Source organism: Epinephelus lanceolatus, chromosome 4, assembly GCF_041903045.1.
Source record: "Epinephelus lanceolatus isolate andai-2023 chromosome 4, ASM4190304v1, whole genome shotgun sequence".
NCBI lineage: Eukaryota > Metazoa > Chordata > Actinopteri > Perciformes > Serranidae > Epinephelus > Epinephelus lanceolatus.
The window spans coordinates 40,773,389-40,792,668 of NC_135737.1; the positions used below are offsets into that span (position 1 = coordinate 40,773,389).

At 42.2% G+C, this 19,280-nt stretch overlaps 1 protein-coding gene across 4 annotated transcripts; it reads left to right on the plus strand.

The window, feature by feature from the left end:
* The first annotated feature begins 1,783 nt into the window (after positions 1-1,783).
* sidt2 (SID1 transmembrane family, member 2) lies at positions 1,784-19,084 on the plus strand. Of its 4 annotated transcripts, XM_033630330.2 has the most exons (27): positions 1,792-2,634; positions 2,740-2,861; positions 5,779-5,943; positions 6,094-6,139; positions 7,598-7,699; positions 8,041-8,124; positions 8,239-8,404; positions 8,510-8,603; positions 9,605-9,660; positions 9,919-9,945; positions 12,262-12,300; positions 12,390-12,467; positions 12,617-12,679; positions 13,066-13,181; positions 14,838-14,911; positions 15,031-15,097; positions 15,177-15,250; positions 15,355-15,478; positions 15,790-15,907; positions 16,070-16,206; positions 16,336-16,444; positions 16,575-16,651; positions 16,876-16,922; positions 17,048-17,153; positions 17,259-17,369; positions 17,467-17,580; positions 18,259-19,084. In XM_033630330.2, the coding sequence occupies exons 1-27, from the start codon at positions 2,386-2,388 to the stop codon at positions 18,319-18,321; spliced, it is 2,628 nt and encodes an 875-aa protein (XP_033486221.1). In that variant the 5' UTR covers positions 1,792-2,385; the 3' UTR covers positions 18,322-19,084. The 4 variants fall into 4 exon arrangements, with proteins under 4 accessions (XP_033486223.1, XP_033486221.1, XP_033486222.1 ...); XM_033630332.2 differs by lacking the exon at positions 12,617-12,679 and having other exon boundaries at positions 1,784-2,634; XM_033630331.2 differs by lacking the exon at positions 9,919-9,945.
* Positions 19,085-19,280: the final 196 nt, after the last annotated feature.

A 19,280-nucleotide genomic window follows, 5' to 3' on the forward strand; every position in this document is an offset into this window, starting at 1 on the left:
GTCCCCCAGGAGGAGCTGGAAAGTGCTGCTGGGGAAAGGGATGACTGGAGTGCTTTGCTTGGCCTGCTGCCACCACAACCTGGTCCTGGATAAGCAGATGAAAATGGATGGATTATGAAATCAGCTGAATTCTGTCACTAAAAGCAGGCCCTGCATTATCTAAATTCAAGGCCACAGTTGGTGGGCTTGCCCTGTGTCAAATCAATTTTGAGGAAACTTTGTTCATTTTCTTACATGTGTTTAAACAAACCCACTGACAAACCAAACCTGCAGTCAGGACGTGCTCCAAGTAATGGGAGTAACTAGCAAAGGAGTACTTGTTGGTTTTAGGGGGTTCTAGGGAAAATATAATGAACTGCCATTATTGTCTGCTTTGCCTCCATTTGAAGAGTCAATTTGCAATTCAATTAAAAGTATTTAAAACATCCACATAATTTTCCTGTTGATTAACTCAAAATAAAAGTTATATAATAAAATAAAAGTTTATTTTATTTTATCTTTTTTTTTATTACAGTTTTTTTTATAATTGAACATTTAGAGAACATACAAAAGCATACACAAAGCTATATCTCATAGAGGATGCCCATGAATTGCTGTCCTTTCTGTCTATTTTCATGTGAAGCACTCAGTGCTTATACTGCCCTTATTGTAAAGCACTTTGTGCTGGATTTCTTGTATGAAAGGTGCTATATCCTCCTGAGACCCCAAAATCCCAACGTCCTCAAACGAGTACTTCCTAATTAACAGGCCTTAGCTTGTTGCTGTTGCTAAAGTTGGTCAAATTTGTTGTCATATCAAACAACAATCATAAACAAACAAGTTTTGACCATAAAATTTGATCAAGTTTTTCATCGTGTCCACTTTTGTGTATGAAATGGCTGCCATCTTGTTTTTACATGGATTAGAGTGAGGTATAATGTGCAGCAAACCCAGAATGTCCTCATATGAAGACACTGGGTGTCAGGAGGATATAGATAAAGTGTCTTCTTTTTTTCCCACTTTATTCGTTTCCACATTGAAGAAAACATATTCAAAAATACAGGAAAAAACTTTTTCTTTTCTTTACCACCCCCTGAAAGCAAACAGTCAGTTAAAATACATAAAATTCAGTATAGAATAATAATGTGCCCCCATATAAATAAGGAAACAACAATAATATACAAAGTGTGTGTATGTGTGCACACATGCCTGCTATTTAAAGTTCTGCAGCAGATGCTGAGAACCAACAGTACTACAACCTTACAGCTGATCAGGCAGATATATAATAAAAGGTGGCCTTATACTATCAAAACTGTCCTTAGGCCCTCATACAGCAAACCTTATCTTTTCTAGCTTCTAAAATTGTAATGTATCTCTGACCCAATGTCAGAGAGGGGGTTGCCTGCTTCCAATCAAGTAATTTAAGTCTTCTGGCTGAAAGGGTGACATAGACAATGCAATTTGACATTTCATTGTACCTTAGGAAGGTGACTGTCTTCCAAGCATTTTTGGAAAGGGCTTTAAAAATTCTTCTCATTCTCCTAATTTTTTATCATAGTTTTTGATTTTTTTTTTTCTGAATTAACAGTCGAAGAATCACTTTACAAATCTTACTAAATTCTCGATGACAACAAATAAAATTCTTCTTATCTACAAAAGTTTTATTCACCATTTCATTTCACCATTTAGTCACCATTGCAGCCCATTAAATTAACAGACCGTTTTATGCAGTCTGTGGTCGCACAGGGCAGAGACATGACGTCATGACGCAATGACGTCACTCTCAGTTTGTTTACTGTCTGAGAGCGTGGAGGGGGGGCGCTAGTGTCACAGATTTTTCACATTGTAAACACGCTCAATCTCCACTGACCCTCCGCACGAGAAACACTTGCACAATGTCGTGGCTCCGTGGACACAGGCCGTGACAACTGCTCACCGTGGACAGACTTGAAAAAACACCTCGTGCCCCGTGTTATATGTTTCTAACACGAACCGCGGCGCTCGAGCTCAGATATCAAAACATGGAGCTGCGTCCTAACCAACGATGCTAACGTTAGCACAGCTAGCTAACGGCTCTCCAGGCTTTGAAATGAAGCGGAATTGAATATCGTTTTCATCTTGTTGTCTCTGAACTTGTGTTTTTGTGTGCATAGCTGACAGCTTTGACTTTATTACGGGTGTCAACAGGACGAGGAGGACATTTTAAGTTAATGTAAACACCTCTGTGTCTCTTTAGCTCGTCCGCTAGCAGCTGCTGTTATTGTTGGGTTTACGTTAGCTGGAAGTGGCACAGTTTCGCTAGCCAGCTCACTGAATGGGGTGGAGTTGTCATCATTAGTGTTGCCGCACAGGCTAGAATAACGTTGGGTATCAGTTCCACTTTAAAGGAAGACGGTGTCAGACAAAATGGTGTTGAGGAGTTGCTGGAAGTCTCGACATAAAAACAGCTGTGGACCTGCTCCTGGTTGGATCTGGCCAGCATCGGCAGCCCTGCTCTGGTTGTGTCTGACCCAGTTTGTGTGCGGGTGTGGTGCTGTTGGGGAGACCAAAAATGTGGTCCAGAAAGATGCAGAGTTTGATGTCATCTATAATGACACAGTGACAAGTGAAAACCAGACCATCTATGCTTTCAATCACACGGTGTCCAGGAATAAGGTGAGTACATTGTCAGGGTGGTTTATTTGCTTTTCCTCTTTATAACATAAAGTATTATTGACTTGAATATGATCTTTTCTCTGTTTGTCTTCCTCTGGGTGTCAGACGGAAGGAGTGCGTGTGTCTGTGGATGTGTTGTCACAGGGTTTTGAAAGTCCCATCCTGTTTGTGGTGCGACAGAAGCAAGCAGTGCTGTCTTTTCAGATCCCTCTCATTCTAAGAGGCCTGTGAGTATCCCCACTTTACACACACTAGCTGTACACTGGATTCATCTGGGGGCATGAAAAAAAAAAACTCATGTAGACTGTGTTTTGGTCATTCACTCTCCTAAACCCACCTACTCAGCTTCCACCAGTCCTACAACATCACTCTGAAACACTTCTGAACTCAATCCAGCAATTTGTTACCTGTGATGACTAGCATAATACGTCATTGCCCTCTGCTTGACATAGCAACAGCATATTAGCCAAAATCCCTTGAGGGCGCAGCAAGTAATATGCTACGAGCAAGGCTGAGATCAGTCTCTACCAGTATGCATGATGTTTTGTGTAATAGAGAATGTGTCTTACTTTCTAGCCCACTGTATATGCTTCAAAGACCTATTCAAAAACAGGATATGAAGATGATTATGGAATATACGGCTTCCCCAGTGGCCCACGATGAATGCTGAACATACCCTAATGAGTCATGTTCTGTGGTTTGTGATTGTTGGAATCAGCAACTACTCATCCAGATGCTGGAATTCAAATGCGATGTGATCTGCACAGTCCTCCACAGAGAATTAGTAAGGAAAGGGAACACATTAGCCATAGGTACAGATTTAGCAGTATGTCATGACATTTTGTCACAGTGCCTAAACCAACCACATCAAGTCTTCTCAACACTGAATTGGCTTGTGACTCAGTGTTTGTACAAGGCCTCTATGTCCTTGTAACCAACTGCACACATCCAGACTGTACATAAAGTAATAATCCAAGGTTCATACTAGGGAGTGTCTGGCTGTTGCTCCTGTAGATAGTAAACAGTTATGACTTCAGGTCATGCAATGAAGCTAATGTTCTTGTTTGGTGTAGATACCTGCGTGTGAACCTTCGTAGCAATAACAGACTTGTGAGAGAAGGAAAAATGTAAATTCTAGCTGTGCTTGTTGTCGAATTAATTGTAGATGTGGTGGAGAGATATTTTAAGATCTGAGATCCAAGATCAGATTTTTTCTAGGAGGTGCTGCATTTCAGGAATGTCTCTTTGTTTCTCTACCATGCTCTCTGTTGAAAACCAGACTAAACTCACACTCATAACTGGCACTGCTGCAAAAATCATCGGTCTTCCCACACCCAACCTCACTGAACTTAATAACAGGGCCATCACACGTATCACAACCTCAATAGAACAGGACTCCACACACCCACTAAACGAACGTCTTGCCCTGCTGCCCTCACGACGCAGGTATAAACTGCTGAGGTGCAGAAGGGCTCGCTTCGGGAAAGCCTGATTCCCACAGCCATAGTTGCTCTGAACAACAGGCCCTGTTGATTGTGTCATGTTTATATGCTGTATATATGTCATTGCTTTTTGTGTGCTGCTCGCCAGTGTGATGTGTTCTGATGGTGTCAGTGTTTGTGTGTCATTGTTTTTCATGCTGAGTCCAACAAGTACGGTGCTGTGGAAAAGAATTCCCCCTTAGGGACAATAAAACCTAACCTGACCTTATGCCAAAAAGGTTGTGTTTGGAGTTCCTGCAATAAAAGCCATACATCTTAAAACAAAGTTGACGGTAGTAAAGTTTAATAGTGACAAAACATAGTTAATTGTGCATACGATGGCTTGATATCACAGTCCACATTCACGGTACATCCTCTGTAGCCTACACATAGTTGCTCAAACGTCATACAGAAAGCCATCATTATGGTGCATTCAGGGACGGTAGTTTCATGGGAGAACTGGTGCAATTGTAGCTACACTTTTTTCTTAAACTAAGGAGTGGCTATGGGAACAAAAATACACACATGTAATGGTATTTCAGTCCAAGCATTTGATATTTGTACAAACAGTTTGTGAATAATAGTTAAGTGTTTTCTGGTTTTTACAAAGGTGTTGAGTGTGTGACATATGTCCAGTTCAATGGTACATAATAAATGCACAGCTGAGATGATGAGACTTCAGCAAGGCACAACCATATTTTACATAATTCTAACAGTTTTTGAAATATATCCAGATAAAGTGCAGATTTGCATATCATAGAAGACTCAACAATCAGTCCAGGCAAATGTCCGTGCTCTCAGAGCGCCCTTCGAGTTTGGAGATGTAATATATATGTTGTATGTTGCCATCTGCTAGAATTACAGTCTTTATTTCTTTCTTGGGAGGAGTAAGCACTAAGGTCAGCTGTTGATGTACTCTGTGGGTAGAAAACCGAAACTTCTGCAGCCTTTATGCTCTGGTTTTATCTTGGTGGTTAAAGGGCACACAGCTTTTGTAATCTGACTTAGTCAAGTGGGATTTCATAACAGGTTAGAAGTTCAGCTGTTTATAAGCCCATTGGCTGAGATCTGTGTCTCCCACACTCCAAGGTACTCTCTGTGTTTGTGCAACACAAGCATTACCTCGCCATAGTCTTGCCATTGCAGTCTCGTGGCCAGGCATGTTTTAACAGATCACTAATGAACCTTGTACTTTCACATCCTCCTCTGAGATCCCCAGTGCAGATCTGAAGAGCCCAGATTACTGTAAATGAGCTGCCTAGAAGTCCTGAGAGCAAAGTTACTTCTGTTTTATGTAGATCCTTTCACATGAAGTCTTTAAAAGAATCCACTTCTATGTTTTGAGTTATCGCAACATTTTCTAGAGCGGGGTATTTACTGATTTTGACACACTATCTGGCTAGGTCATCTGATTCTGATTCTCAAACAGCAGTCTGTTGTGTGACACGTCTGTCTATTTGCTTAGATTCTTTTCTTAATACAATCATTCCTTGCTGCATTTGAAGTATCTTTATTCTGTGCTATGGAAAACAGCTTTAAAAGAAACAAAATTAATATAATTGGTCAGTAAATACAAACCCCTTTAAATGGTAACTTGAGCTCGCCTGTTCTTTCTGTCTCAGTTTGTCAATCTTTGTCTTTCTGTCTCTCTGTCTCTCTCCAGCTACCAGAGGAAGTACCCTTACAATCACGTGGCCCGGACACTGTGTCAGCCTCCGACCCGAGCCGCCTCTGAGACCCAGTACTTCTTTGTGGACGTGTCTACTCTGTCTAGCCAGGGTACAAACTACCAGCTCAGGGTCAGCCGTGTTGAAAGCTTCACCCTGCAGTGAGTGATATCTCACATAATCACACAAATGCAAAGTGCAGTAGGTTCCTGAACCGTCAGATGAATGCATTTACCACTGAGCTGGGTTTTATAGCAACCAAAAGCTGAGTTACTGGTATGTCTGACTTGTTATCTTCACCTTGATTACAGGACAGACAAGCGGTTCATCTTCACCGCGTCACCATCTCAACCTCAGGTATTACAGCCCGATACCAAACCTTGGTGCATTGATAACTACAGTAATAAGTGCCACATTACAACAAGGATGTTTTGTCACAGACATGTAGTCAGCAGACAGAGAGTAGACGAGAAATCTGAGAGAAGCTGAGGAAAGTACGAGTAAGAATGCAGAGAATTTCACATTTTACACAATTATGCAGTTCTGCTTCTAACAAGGAAACATGGAAAAAGGGAACTAACTTGTGTTTCCTCGTTGATCTTTTGTAGCAAATCTTGGAAAACCCAACGACTGTACATAAAGATGAACGACACATCTCCATTTCCTCCCATTGTACAAAAATGGAGCATCATCATTTAGAGCCAGAGTCTGTGTAGTAGCGATCTCCGTAGTTTTGGGCTCATTCAAGGGGCCATGCCTGCATAGATTTGATCAATCGCCGCACAATGCAAGCCGGTTAGAAGTGTGTCCGACTTCACCCAGACTTGCTCTGACGTCATACAAAAGCAGACAGCGATAATCTCACGAGAGTGAGGCAGCCGCAGTTTTTAGTGGTAATTTTTAGTTTTTAGAGCCAGGCGCTGCAGTCGCTCTCCACTGATCGCAAAGTCCAAGGCACGATGGGAAATGCTTGTAAAGCTTGAAATGCCTGTAAGACATTTTAATAGATCACTCTGTCATAATTAAAACAATTTAAGATTGAGAACAAACTGATGTATGAGTCTGATAACATTTTAATTATGGACATCAGATCTGACATGTTGTGAGTGTTTCTGTAACTTCCTGTACAGACTGAAGGCTGCTTGAAACTGTCAGGAAACTGCCCGACTTGACCGCTGTTTTTTGTCACAGCGTCCTGCTGCAGCCGCCTGATCTCGTCCACTTTCCAGGCAAAGTGCGGTCAGGCTCAAATGAGCCAGTCAATCGTGAGCAGTGTCATTGATTGCGAGCACACCGTCAATCATGTTGTCACACCTCCTTGTTATATTATTAAATAACATGTTATAACCAAATTAACACCTCAGTATACATCAGTGTGATAAGAACTACCTGGAATGACATAAACTATCTTTGGGGAAAATGTATTTTGAGTTTTAGTTAGGCCCGTGTCCCATCCGCTAACATGGCGGGTACAGGGTTTATGATCTGTGATCCAGTGATCCACCAGGGGACCATCGAGATGTTTCGGCTTCACTTTGTGGGAGCTGTCATGTAGTCCATCTTTATTATACAGTCAGTGGATAAAACTAGTAAACACTCATGTCACCCAGCACTTCAATTTATCTTCTTTTGTTTCATTGTGGAAATCGTCACACCTCCTGCAAGCAGTATGCAAGATCATGAAAAAGACAGGAAACAGACAGAAAAAGGATTTGATCATGCCTGGCCTGTGTTTTCTTATCCTATTCCCCCCGAATGACTCCCTTCCTAGATCCTTATCTTTCTTCCTCTTCTTTCTGTTGCCCTTTCTCTCAGTACTTCAAGTATGTCTTCCCAGATGGGGTGGACACTGTGATCGTCAAGGTCAACTCAGACATGGCCTTTCCCTGCTCCGTTATGTCCATCCAGGACATCCAGGTACGCTTCCTCCTCCTCCCTATTCCTTCAAACCAGACAGCTGCTGTCCTTAAGTCGCCCCAGCGTTGCTGTCAGCATGCAGTAACCCCACTGGGCCACATGAGGGCATAATTACGTTCATTGCAAGAGTGTCAGTGCCGTAAAAAGCAACCATTGTCAACTGTATGATGATCTGAGAGGATTAAAATTGAGATTTTATACCTTTTTTAATCCTTTATTGTTTAATGCTTGCTATCACTGTGTTCTTTTTATATAGTCCTCTTGTTCCCTCTTGATTTGAAACTTGTAATCCTTCATATTTCTCATTCATTTTTGCTCTCCGCCTCGCTCTTTATTTTCAGTGCCCAGTCTATGACCTTGACAACAATGTGGCCTTCATTGGGATGTACCAGACTATGACCAAAAAAGGCGCAATCACTGTGCAGGTAGCGTTTGACACATGCTTACATGCATGATTTGGAACCTTTGTGGCATAGCATACAGTATAGACTCCTCCTCACCACATATTGTATCTTCTAATATCCCTTTCTGTCACTTAGAGAAAAGATTTCCCCAGCAACAGTTTCTATGTGGTGATCGTGGTAAAAACAGAGGACGAGGCCTGCGGTGGTCCACTGCGCTTCTACCCGCTCCGTCCTGATGAGCTGATTGACGCCGGCAACCGAAGCAAAGTCATCGATGTGATGGTCACTCCAGCTATCAACTGTAAGTCACATGTTTACAAATGTGAACTGTTCAGACTGACGTATAATCCGTACCGAATAATCTGTGTCAATAGGCTGACAGTGTTGCTGTCTTCACACTCCACAGCGGAGGTATACGTGATGGGCATGCTGTTCTGTCTGGGTATCTTCCTCTCCTTCTACCTGCTCACCTTCCTCATGGCCTGTCTGGAGAACAAGCGGTAAAATATAGCACTTTTTTCTGCCCGCAAAACAGTTAGTTACCGCATCAACTTTATATACACAAGCTTGTTTCACTGCTGAGATATTTTGTATCTGTGAAACCTTTGTAGTAATGCTCACACAGTATCCCCCCCTGTATCTGTACCCACACACAATCCTTATTACAGTAGATAAGGCCACAGAGATGATTTAATTAAAGGGACAGTTCACCCTAAAATCCAATTTCTTCACACCTGTCGTGTTATTTATCAGTCTCGATTGTTTTTTAAAGTGTAGATATGTCTGCCTGCTCTCCAATATAATGGAATTAGATGGCACTTAGATTGTGGTGTTCGAAGCCAAGGTAATCCACAGACCTTGTTGTGAGCAGTTTCACGTAGTAACTGTTTTCTTTCTACCGCACCTCACCCACCAATTGTATCACTGTGTGCATCTACAGCTAGCTCACCTAGGACCACTGAGTTAGCTAATGTTACAGCTCAGCTGAGGAGGACGCCACTAATGTTTACATCTCACACTGTCACAAGCACAAGCTTCTTGCCAATGAGTAGATGCACGCTTCCTTCTTTGCAGTGATACCATTGGCAGGTGTAAAGAGGTTAAAAAGGAATGGTCCGACATGAAACTGCTTTCTTTTTTTTTTTAATGGTTTTTTTTTTTTTTTTTTTTTTGGTGCTTTAAGCACCACAATCCGAGCGCCGACTAGGTCCATTACATTGGAGAGAAGGCAGACATCTCCATAGCCGATATCTCAAACACTCAGAAACTCACACCAGATTGATAAATAGCACTACAGAAAAAAAAATATTTTTGATTTTGGGGTGAACTGTCTCTTAAACCTATTGCAAGTTCACAATGTTCAAACTTTTTATTGGTCCAAGTTCAACTCAGAGGTTTGGATGTCTAATCAAAGACTGACAACTACACAGCTGCACTACCACAACAACAGCGCTGCACTGAATACAAATGATTTTAATTAGCATGTCTCCTGTTTCTGCAGGATAAAAAGGAGAGAGGTGTTTCAGATTCCTGCTGACATGTCGCCTGCTGAGACAGGTAACCCAGCAACTAGCTATGATGGACTGGCCCATTAGGGGCTCGTTAGAGGGTGTGTAGAGCATACCATCTTCTTCAAGTTGTGAACCCGTACTGTAGACTACATGCCATAATATTCTGTATATTCAATGTTTAGCTACACTTAACATGCAGTATAATAATTAACTCTTAAGCCTTTTTAATGTAGAATTTAACATGTATGTGTGTACTTAATGTGTGTCTTTCACTCTCTCTCCCTCATGCTAATGTGTGGTACAGCCTCCCTGCTTGGGAAGAACGGAGATGGTATAACGACACTGTTACTCCTATCTTGCACTTACTGCCCTCTTTCACACAGTGTTGCTCGTTTGCAGATGCTCTGCATTCACCACCTCACATTCTGTAACTCTCATTACATTCATAGAAAGGACAATAAGGAGATGTGATTGTCTGTAGTGCTTCATGTGAGTGTGTCGTAACATAAATGTGGTACTTTTTCAAGACTGGTGAAGCTTTAATGGCTTGCATCATAGAGATACAGACACATGTGACTCACCTGGTTACTTGTTAGGTACCGCTTACCACAAAGCGCTGCTACTCTCCTGGTATTGTGCCTGTATCTGTCATAGTGGTGTCCTCCTACTTCTCCTCACAGCTATATTGTTTGTTGGCTGAAGAAACATGTTATAGTCAATAATGCTAAGGACACAGTAGACAAACCAAAGCATGAAATAGAAGTTTCATGAAACCATAATGTAGATAATCTTTGAGATAAATGTGCGCTCTGCTGATGTGGTTCTTCAGCTCAAGACTGCCTCTCAGTGTGTGTCTGTCTGTTCGCTGCAGTGTGTGCTCACATGATTTGATTTGGAAACTGCAGTACACTTGCAGTTTTCAAACAATTCACTCTCACTGCAGCAGTCACCACTCTTCACAAGAAACCACCTTCTGCACCATCCCTCACCACCATTCGCTCAGATAGGGCTGGGCCATATGGAGAAAATCAATTCAGAAAATCTATTGATGTTGCGACAGTATTGTAGTGTTGACGATGGGTGCTTACACAAAATATTCACACAATGGGATTTTTGATAATAAACAGGACTCACGATACGGTATTATCATGATACTTTTATCACAATATTTTTTTTGCTATATTGCGATATGCTGAGTATTGCGAAACAATATATTGTGATATCCAATTGCAAATTATTTCCCCAAAGAAAAACTTTGTCAACATCAATTTTATCTCATAAGATCAAGTTTACAGTCAGGTCATCTGACTTATATCATTTTTATTGCAGGAAAAGGTGATGCAAAGCAGACAGACTGACCAACACCATCATAACACCTGTCAGAAATGTTGCATACACCTGACAGACTGAACTGTGGGCTGATTTTAACGCCCTCACACACAACCCCCATTCTTGTATTGCATTTTGCAGGAGGTCTGCAGTGAACATGAGACAGCAGTCTCCAGTCCTCTGAGATAATGTTCCGTTATAGTCACATATGAATCCACTGACCTTGAAGTCCGGGTGTCACAGGTTAACGCCACCCTTCCTGCTGTACGAAAAGATTCATCAGCTCTATGCTTCACTTCTCTGTAGAGCTTGGGTACGGCTGTGTTGGTTTAGAAATGTCGGGACGGAGTTACATAATAAATAATAATAATAACTTAGACTTATATAGAGCCTTTCAAGAGACCCAAGGACGCTTTACAACAACAAAAATAACAATCTAGCAACCAAAAGCCAGGGTGAACAGGTGTCTTTTCAGTGCAGATTTAGAAATGTCCAGTGTTGGCGCCTGGCGAATCTCCATGGGGAGAGTTCCAGAAGGTTGGGGCTGCCACACTGAAGGCTCTATCCCTGAATGTTCGCCTACTGATGTGAGGGACGTTGAGGAGACCCAAGTCAGCAGACCGCAGGTTCCGTGAGGGGGTGTAATCAGTAAGGAGGTCCGATAGTTACCGTGGGGTGAGGTCATGGCAAGCTTTATAGGCGAGGAGGAGGAATTTGTAGGTGACAGAGTGCATTTAACATGCAACAAAAGCCTTCATTTTCAACAACGCTGTATAGACGCAGATCTTTGCACATCGAGTCAGTGATGGACTTTGTTATTTTCTACGCTCTCTAAGAGCCGGATGGTAGTTTCGATACAATATCACCACGCAAAACATCACGATACTATGCTGTATATAAATATGTTTTCAATATATTGCCCAGCCCTAATTTCAGCTCTATTATCGACACGTTTTGAACCTGAAGAAAATGGATCCCTGCATGTATGTTTGCTAGGGCTGCACGATACTTTGTAAACTTTTCATTAAATTGTCATTGGGATGTCAACTTGTGCGATAAACACATTGCAAAAGACAGCAATATCGCACACGTTTTTTTTTTTTTAGTTTTGTTTTCGGTTTAGTTTGTTCAATACCTCATACCGTGCAGCCCTAGTTGTTACCTCCCTCACCTTGCTGTGTTCATGTACTAACAGTTCAGCTGCAGTGGTGTTTCAGTGTGCAGTGATAAGATACTAACAGGTATTGGTTGTAGTGGTGCATCTCTGTGTGCATTTTGTTAACCTGTACTCACTGTGAGTGTGTGCATGTCTCCACAGGCAAAACTCCAGCCTCACCATATGAATATGGCTCCTTTGGTGAGTTTTGGATAATTCTGTTTATTCTTATGTCTTTCTTTGTGTGCAGATTAAATTAAATAACCTTCTGTCCTTCTCTTTTTCACCAGCTGACAACGGCAGCACTCTCAGCTCAGAGGCCGTCACTGACAGCGCCACATCCACTGACAACAACTATGGATACATGGGTATGGACAAGCTTATTGGACGCGCACATTTTCTTGTGGTCCACCGCTGTTACTTTGCAGTATGTCTCCACAGCCCGGTTTGCAGCGAGCATCCTGCGAGCAGCTCTGGTCCCTCACTGGTTTTTTTGTGTGTCTTCTCTGTTCATCAGGACAGGAGCCTTTCAAACGTCGCACAATCCTCAATCACCTGCACCACATAGCCATCCGCATCGGTGACATGCTGCCGCATAATTGTTTGAATCAGTTCAGGGTCGCACCAAACCAATCAGCATGTGGGGATCATCAATGAGACTTAGATGTTGATGCCAGGAAGTGGCCAGATTCCTAATTGGACTTAATTGGAATGAACAGCAAAACGATATTGATATTGAAGCAACAATCAAAGTGCCCGCAATCATTCTAATATTTCTGTTTTTAAATGTTTAAAAATGGCAAAGAAATTCTAAGAGGTGTGATGTGTTTGAACACCTTAGTGTCATTTAAAGAAAATCCTTTAAATCCAGACGTCCGTCTAAGTGATTAGACTGCCCCTCCAGTGAATTAAAAAGCCTCTTTCCTTTGTTCTTCCATGACCTCCTCCTCTTCCTCCCTCCATCAGAGCGATCATTGGACAGTGTGGGGCGAAGCAGGCAGGAGTCTCTGAGCTCTGTGGAGGAGGACGACTACGACACGCTGGATGACATCAACTCAGACAAAAACATCGTCCGCACCAAGGTACGCCTCTGTCTCTCTGTCTCAGTACACAGCACTTGTTTTTATGTCTTCGCGCTGGTGACAGGTTGTCCATGCATCCGCATGTCTGTCTATCCATTGATCTCATTCTTGTGAATGCAGTATCTCAAGAATGTCTCGAGGGAATTTTTGCACAAATGTTCACTTGATCTCAACAATGAACTGTCACTGTGACCTCAAAAAACACATTTTTGGCCTTAGCTCAAGAATTCATATGCTTATTATGACATAGGTCTGGGCCATATGGACAAAAATTCATATCTCAGTATTTACAGGCTGACTGGCGATACACAATATATATCTCGGTATTTTCTACGAAATGAGCTACATGATTTCATTTGCAAGTTTAAGCCACATTTGAGATGTCACAAGCAGTTTGTAAAAACAGACTGTGATCGAAATAAAATGCACAGACAGGGTTTTTCCCCCTGTTAGAAAATATACAGCTTCACAACATATAAATGAAAAGTTATCAAGTTATCATAGTTATCAAATAGAACTAAATCTGCTGTAGTTTGGAACAATTAAAAATCTTTGTGGGGGGAGTTAATAAGTCATTTTCCATCTGTTGGCCTCTCAAATGAATCTAGTGCTAGAAAATGACTTAAATATATTTATTTATTTAGGCTATTAATCTTATTCATGCACAGAGCATCAACAGACAGGCAAAGGGAGAGAAGGAGCATGAAACTGTCTGCGATATATACGTCTTATATATGAAACCTCTGTGTTGTTGCTGCATTTTTAAAACACATCTGTTGCCTGCATCCAGGCACTGTTTCCATGTCACACAGTAGAGTACAACTACCAAGAAGAACAGGGATGTGCTATGATCCACCTCACACACAAAATAGCAGCGCAGTGCTGGATTGCACGTGTGCTGTGGTAATTTCATTCATCTCACAGACTGATGTGGCGTAGCACGTGCAACATATAGACAGATGACTTACTGTAGACTAATTAACAGACAGATTAAACAGAGGAGCAGCTCTGAGTCTCTCTGAGTGTTGATGGAGAACTTGTGAGTGAGTGAGTGAGTGAGTGAGTGAGTGGGGCGGAGCTGTGAGAAGAGTTTGAGAGGCCCAACTTGACTCTATATTGATATGAATGGTGTTGTCTTAATTTATATCCAGCAAGAAAATATGTTGATATATCATACGTGGTCTTTATATCGCCCAGCCATATTCTGACAAAATTTCACATAAATGTCTTATGGGATAAAATGGTGCAATTTTACATCCAAAATTTAGTATATAATATATATGTAATGTTCTGCAAGAACACTTTTTGGCTATGTTTCAGCGCTATAACTCCGGAACAGAAGGGGAGATATTTGCACAGATACTAAATTTGTGTCTCTAATCTTTGGCGTCCACCTTGAAACTGTGCTGATTGTTTAGATCTTCTACGTTGCCGGGTTGAAGATGTGTGTGAAGCATCCATGTTTCAGAACTTCAGCAACATCTATATTTGAAGCATTGTCTACTGTCATGACTTTAAAACGAGTGTTGACTGGTTGTGCGGAGGCATACAACCACAAGGCGTTTATTGTGGTTTTTTACATGCTGTTGAAATGTCACCATTTCCTGCAGTTGCCTGCTTTACTTGAAACTAAGTAATAATGTCTTCTTGTTACAGAAATTTTTATGTGTGTCAGACCTGGCCCGTAAAGACAAGAGGGTCCTCAGCAAGAAATACCAAATCTACTTCTGGTGAGGACGCTGAGAGAAACAAATACTATTGAGGAGTAGAATCAATCACAGTGATACAACAACAAAGACTTATTTATCTTTGTAATCATGAATAAGTCCAATAATTGTCTTCTCTGCAGGAACATTGCTACTATCGCTGTGTTCTATGCGCTGCCAGTCGTCCAGCTGGTCATCACCTATCAGACGGTACGCTGATGAGACATAAACTGTGATATATATGATATGATAAAAAAGATGGCTGTTCAACTGACTCTCTGTTCTGCAGGTGGTTAATGTGACAGGAAACCAGGACATCTGCTTCTACAACTTCCTGTGTGCCCACCCTCTGGGAGCTCTGAGGTACATTGTTAGCACGTGTGTGTTTAGGTAACTACAGTATGGCTACCACATACCTGTGTTTCAAGTATTGTCATGACTGACTCTTAAGTGTTTGTCACACACAGCGCGTTCAACAACATCCTCAGTAACCTCGGTTACGTGCTGCTGGGACTCCTCTTCTTGCTTATCGTCCTAAAAAGAGATATCGTCCACAACCGAGCCCTGGTCCGCAACGATCTCAACGCGCTGGTAAGGCACATGCACAAAGACTGATGTACAGCAGAGACACTGTGAGACACAGATACATTAGCTAGCAATCTGTGTGTCACCCAGTGAAGATGGTGTTCAGCTCAGTTCCTAGAGTGAATAATGATTGTTAATGATCTTGGTAAACAGCAGCCTCAGGCAGCTTATTGCATAAATAAATCATTAACAGGAAATATTAAAGAGAGAGTGCATATCCAGAGAGATACTGTACATTTGGAAAATAGAGTCAAATGTATTATTTATTGAACTTAATTGCTATTATTCACTCAACTGTCCTCTCTCCCACCCCGCAGGAGTGTGGTATCCCAAAGCACTTTGGTCTCTATTATGCCATGGGAACTGCTCTGATGATGGAGGGCTTGCTCAGTGCCTGCTACCATGTCTGTCCAAACTACACCAACTTCCAGTTTGGTAAGACTGCTTGGGCCCTATCTTACACCTGACACAAAGTGTTGCAGCACAACTGTTAATGCAAGTTTCTGACTGATCTATCTATCTATCTATCTATCTATCTATCTATCTGTCTATCTAAGATAGATGTGTTGGTTGTAATCTTTGTTTCTGTCTTTGCAGACACCTCCTTCATGTACATGATTGCTGGATTGTGTATGTTGAAGCTGTATCAGAAGAGACACCCAGACATCAATGCAAGTGCTTACACCGCCTACGCCTGCCTGGCTGCGGTCATCTTCTTCTCAGTGCTGGGAGTGGTCAGTACACACACACACACACACACACACACACACACACACACAGGCATACACCACAAGGTAGACGAGGCCTGGGTGATGAGTGATGTTTAACATATACAAAGATAACACACAGACATTTCTTTGCAGGTATTTGGGAAAGGAAACACAGTGTTCTGGATTGTTTTCTCAGTGATCCACATCCTGGCCACTATGCTCCTCAGCACACAGCTCTACTACATGGGCCGGTGGAGGCTGGGTAAGATCACAGCCACAAACATGAACTCTTTAGCCCCTGGAATCATGATGGTTTATTGTTATAGTGGTGGTCTGTTGTGGCCACTGTGGACACTGACTGCAGCTAACATTTGTCTTAATATCTGCGTCAGACTCGGGGATCCTGCGCAGGATGGTGTACGTCATCTACACAGATTGCATCCGACAGTGCAGCGGACCCATGTACATTGTGAGTAATAACCAGCAGCTGCTGCATTAATATGCGTGTGCGAGTGCGTTCATGGTGTAAAGAAGCAGTATTCCTGCCATCATTCTGAGCTCAAAGGAATCATAGTATTTAAGAGCTTATCTATCTAGTTTTCACCGTCTTCTTGAACACTAGTTGGTACAGAATAACAATTACTGAGTTCAGATTACCTGCTCATAAATCATCTCTCCTCCTCTGTCTGACAGGACCGTATGGTTCTGCTCGTCATGGGAAACATAGTCAACTGGTCGCTGTAAGTAAACACCACGTGTTTCTTCTTTTACTTGATGCTAAGTAGAGACTGTAAACATTTAAATTCACAGTGAAGGACAAAACAACATCATCTTTGAGTCTCTCTCTTCTGCTCCCTCTCCGTAGAGCTGCCTACGGCCTCATAGAGAGACCCAACGACTTTGCCTCCTACCTGCTGGCCATCGCCATCTGCAACCTGCTGCTCTACTTTGCCTTTTACATCATTATGAAGGTGTGTGTTTGCATGTGTCCTTGTTTTTATGTAGCGCTCAGATTTAAAAAAAAAAAAAAAACAGAAAAGTTCTGTTCATCTAAAGCTCTTTTTTGTGTGTTATAGTTGCGGAGCGGTGAGAGAATCCAGTGTCTGGCGTTGGTGTGTGTTTTGTTCACAGCCGTGGTGTGGGGCTTTGCACTCTATTTCTTCTTCCAGGGTCTCAGCACCTGGCAGGTCAGTAACTCACACACGTGAACTGAGAGTCGCACATTGGCTTCGTATTCCTCAAAATACTCAAGTTTACGGTGTGTGTTTCTCTCTTCCGCCACAGAAAACTCCAGCAGAGTCCCGTGAGCACAACAGGGACTGTATCTTGCTTTCATTCTTTGACGACCACGACATTTGGCATTTCCTCTCCTCCATCGCCATGTTTGGATCCTTCCTGGTATGATTATGTTTTGTGCATGTGTGTTTTAGTTCATTTAGACACACAGCATACATGCTTAAAGGACACTCAAATTGAAAAAATCTCTTTGTATTGAGTTGTAAATTTGCTTAACAGCAGCTCCGGTAAAATTACTATGTCTGTCAGTGGAGTTTGGGAGCTTTGAAGGGGGTGTTATAACAGCTTCAGTTTCCTCCTGCAACGGGCTCTCTGACAGCAAAGTAAAGCTGTAAAATAATGTAAATACAGAGTAAACTTAAAATGATATAATTGTTTAAGTAGCCCTTTTTTAGGAGGCTAAAATACATTTTGTGCTGCCCCCATCCACAGCTACCAGACTCCATTGACAGAAACAGTAATTTTACCTCGTCATCCACACCAGTAGGTTGCATTGCTAAGCTTCTGTGCCCTGTAATCCTGTCTGCTTCTCCAAACTGGGAGCTGGGACTGGGACAGTCATCTACTGTAGGTCATACATACTGATATGGATCTATAAATGTGTGTATACAGAACAAATGCAGTATTATATGGAATCTAAATGTGTCTTCAGCGAGTGGTGTGTATATGGCCGAGTGGGAGTACAGATGCGGCTGCCCTTTATATAAATCATTGTAATTGGACTCTGCAAACAGGAAGTTGTTAGTGTACTAACACCTCACCTCTTCTGTTCCACCCCAGGTCCTCCTGACCATGGATGACGACCTCGACACAGTCCAGAGAGACAAGATCTTTGTCTTCTAGATCTGTTGAATCTCCTACGATGAGCTCAGCTCCTCCTCTCTGCCTTATCACCCTCATCTCTCTCCGTTCGCGTCTCCTTTGTGTTTTAAAAAAAAAAAAGAAGCACAGCCAGTAGCCTGTTTCTCCCAGGCTGTACGGCGGGCGCCCCCTCCGCCCGTCACAGCCAATCAGCCAGTCAGGGAAGGGCAGTAGCCCCTCCCTCCACCTGTATGGACACAAACGTGCCAACAAAGAGCCCGAGTTTCGACGTCGAGTGATGTTGAAGTGTTTTGTCCTCTCGCTGCCATCATCAATATATCTGTTGTAATCGATGTTTACTTACTGCTGACGATGAAGATAACAATGTACACATTCGCTAAAAGAAACAGTCCGAATTAACTTATTTTATACTGTCCGCATTACATTTGACCTGCAATGCATTTTGAAATTACTGTTTGTATGCTGTTTATATGCTGTGTGTGTGTTTGTACAGAGGTGTGCGTGTGTTTACAAACATTAACGTGAGAACATGAACTCTGTCCAGTCTGTCAGTGGCCTTTAATGTTCTAATCATGTTAGTCACATACTGTGCTCTGATTGGTCAGATCCTCAAACTAGCCGTCCTTCTCGTCGGAGAACGTTAATAATAATGATGATGATTGTATTTACTTCTCGACTGCCCTCAAGCCTGAATGCTAAGGTATTTTTTGCACTGTACTGTATGAAAAACTGATTTTAATGTCAAATGAGCGGTTACTGAATAAAGGTCTCATTTTCAGATACTACTGATCAGCTACTTCCTGCATGCTCTGACTCTGATCTGATCTGAGTTATCTATGAACCTGAGCAACGTCTTGACAACAGACTGGCACACGTGAGGTTCTCTGTGTAAACATAAAACAGTATGATAATCAGGGTGTGTACCTGACTGTATGCACATGCACTTGCTCAAACAATGGACCACACACACCAGTGCCGGC

Bases quoted from the DNA above. Each gene is read 5' to 3' on its own strand.
- sidt2 (XM_033630330.2), top strand. From the start codon at position 2,386: ATGGTGTTGAGGAGTTGCTGGAAGTCTCGACATAAAAACAGCTGTGGA. The intron at 8,405-8,509 runs GTAAGTCACATG...CACACTCCACAG, and splicing joins GGTCACTCCAGCTATCAACT to CGGAGGTATACGTGATGGGC. The intron at 15,251-15,354 runs GTACATTGTTAG...TGTCACACACAG, and splicing joins CACCCTCTGGGAGCTCTGAG to CGCGTTCAACAACATCCTCA.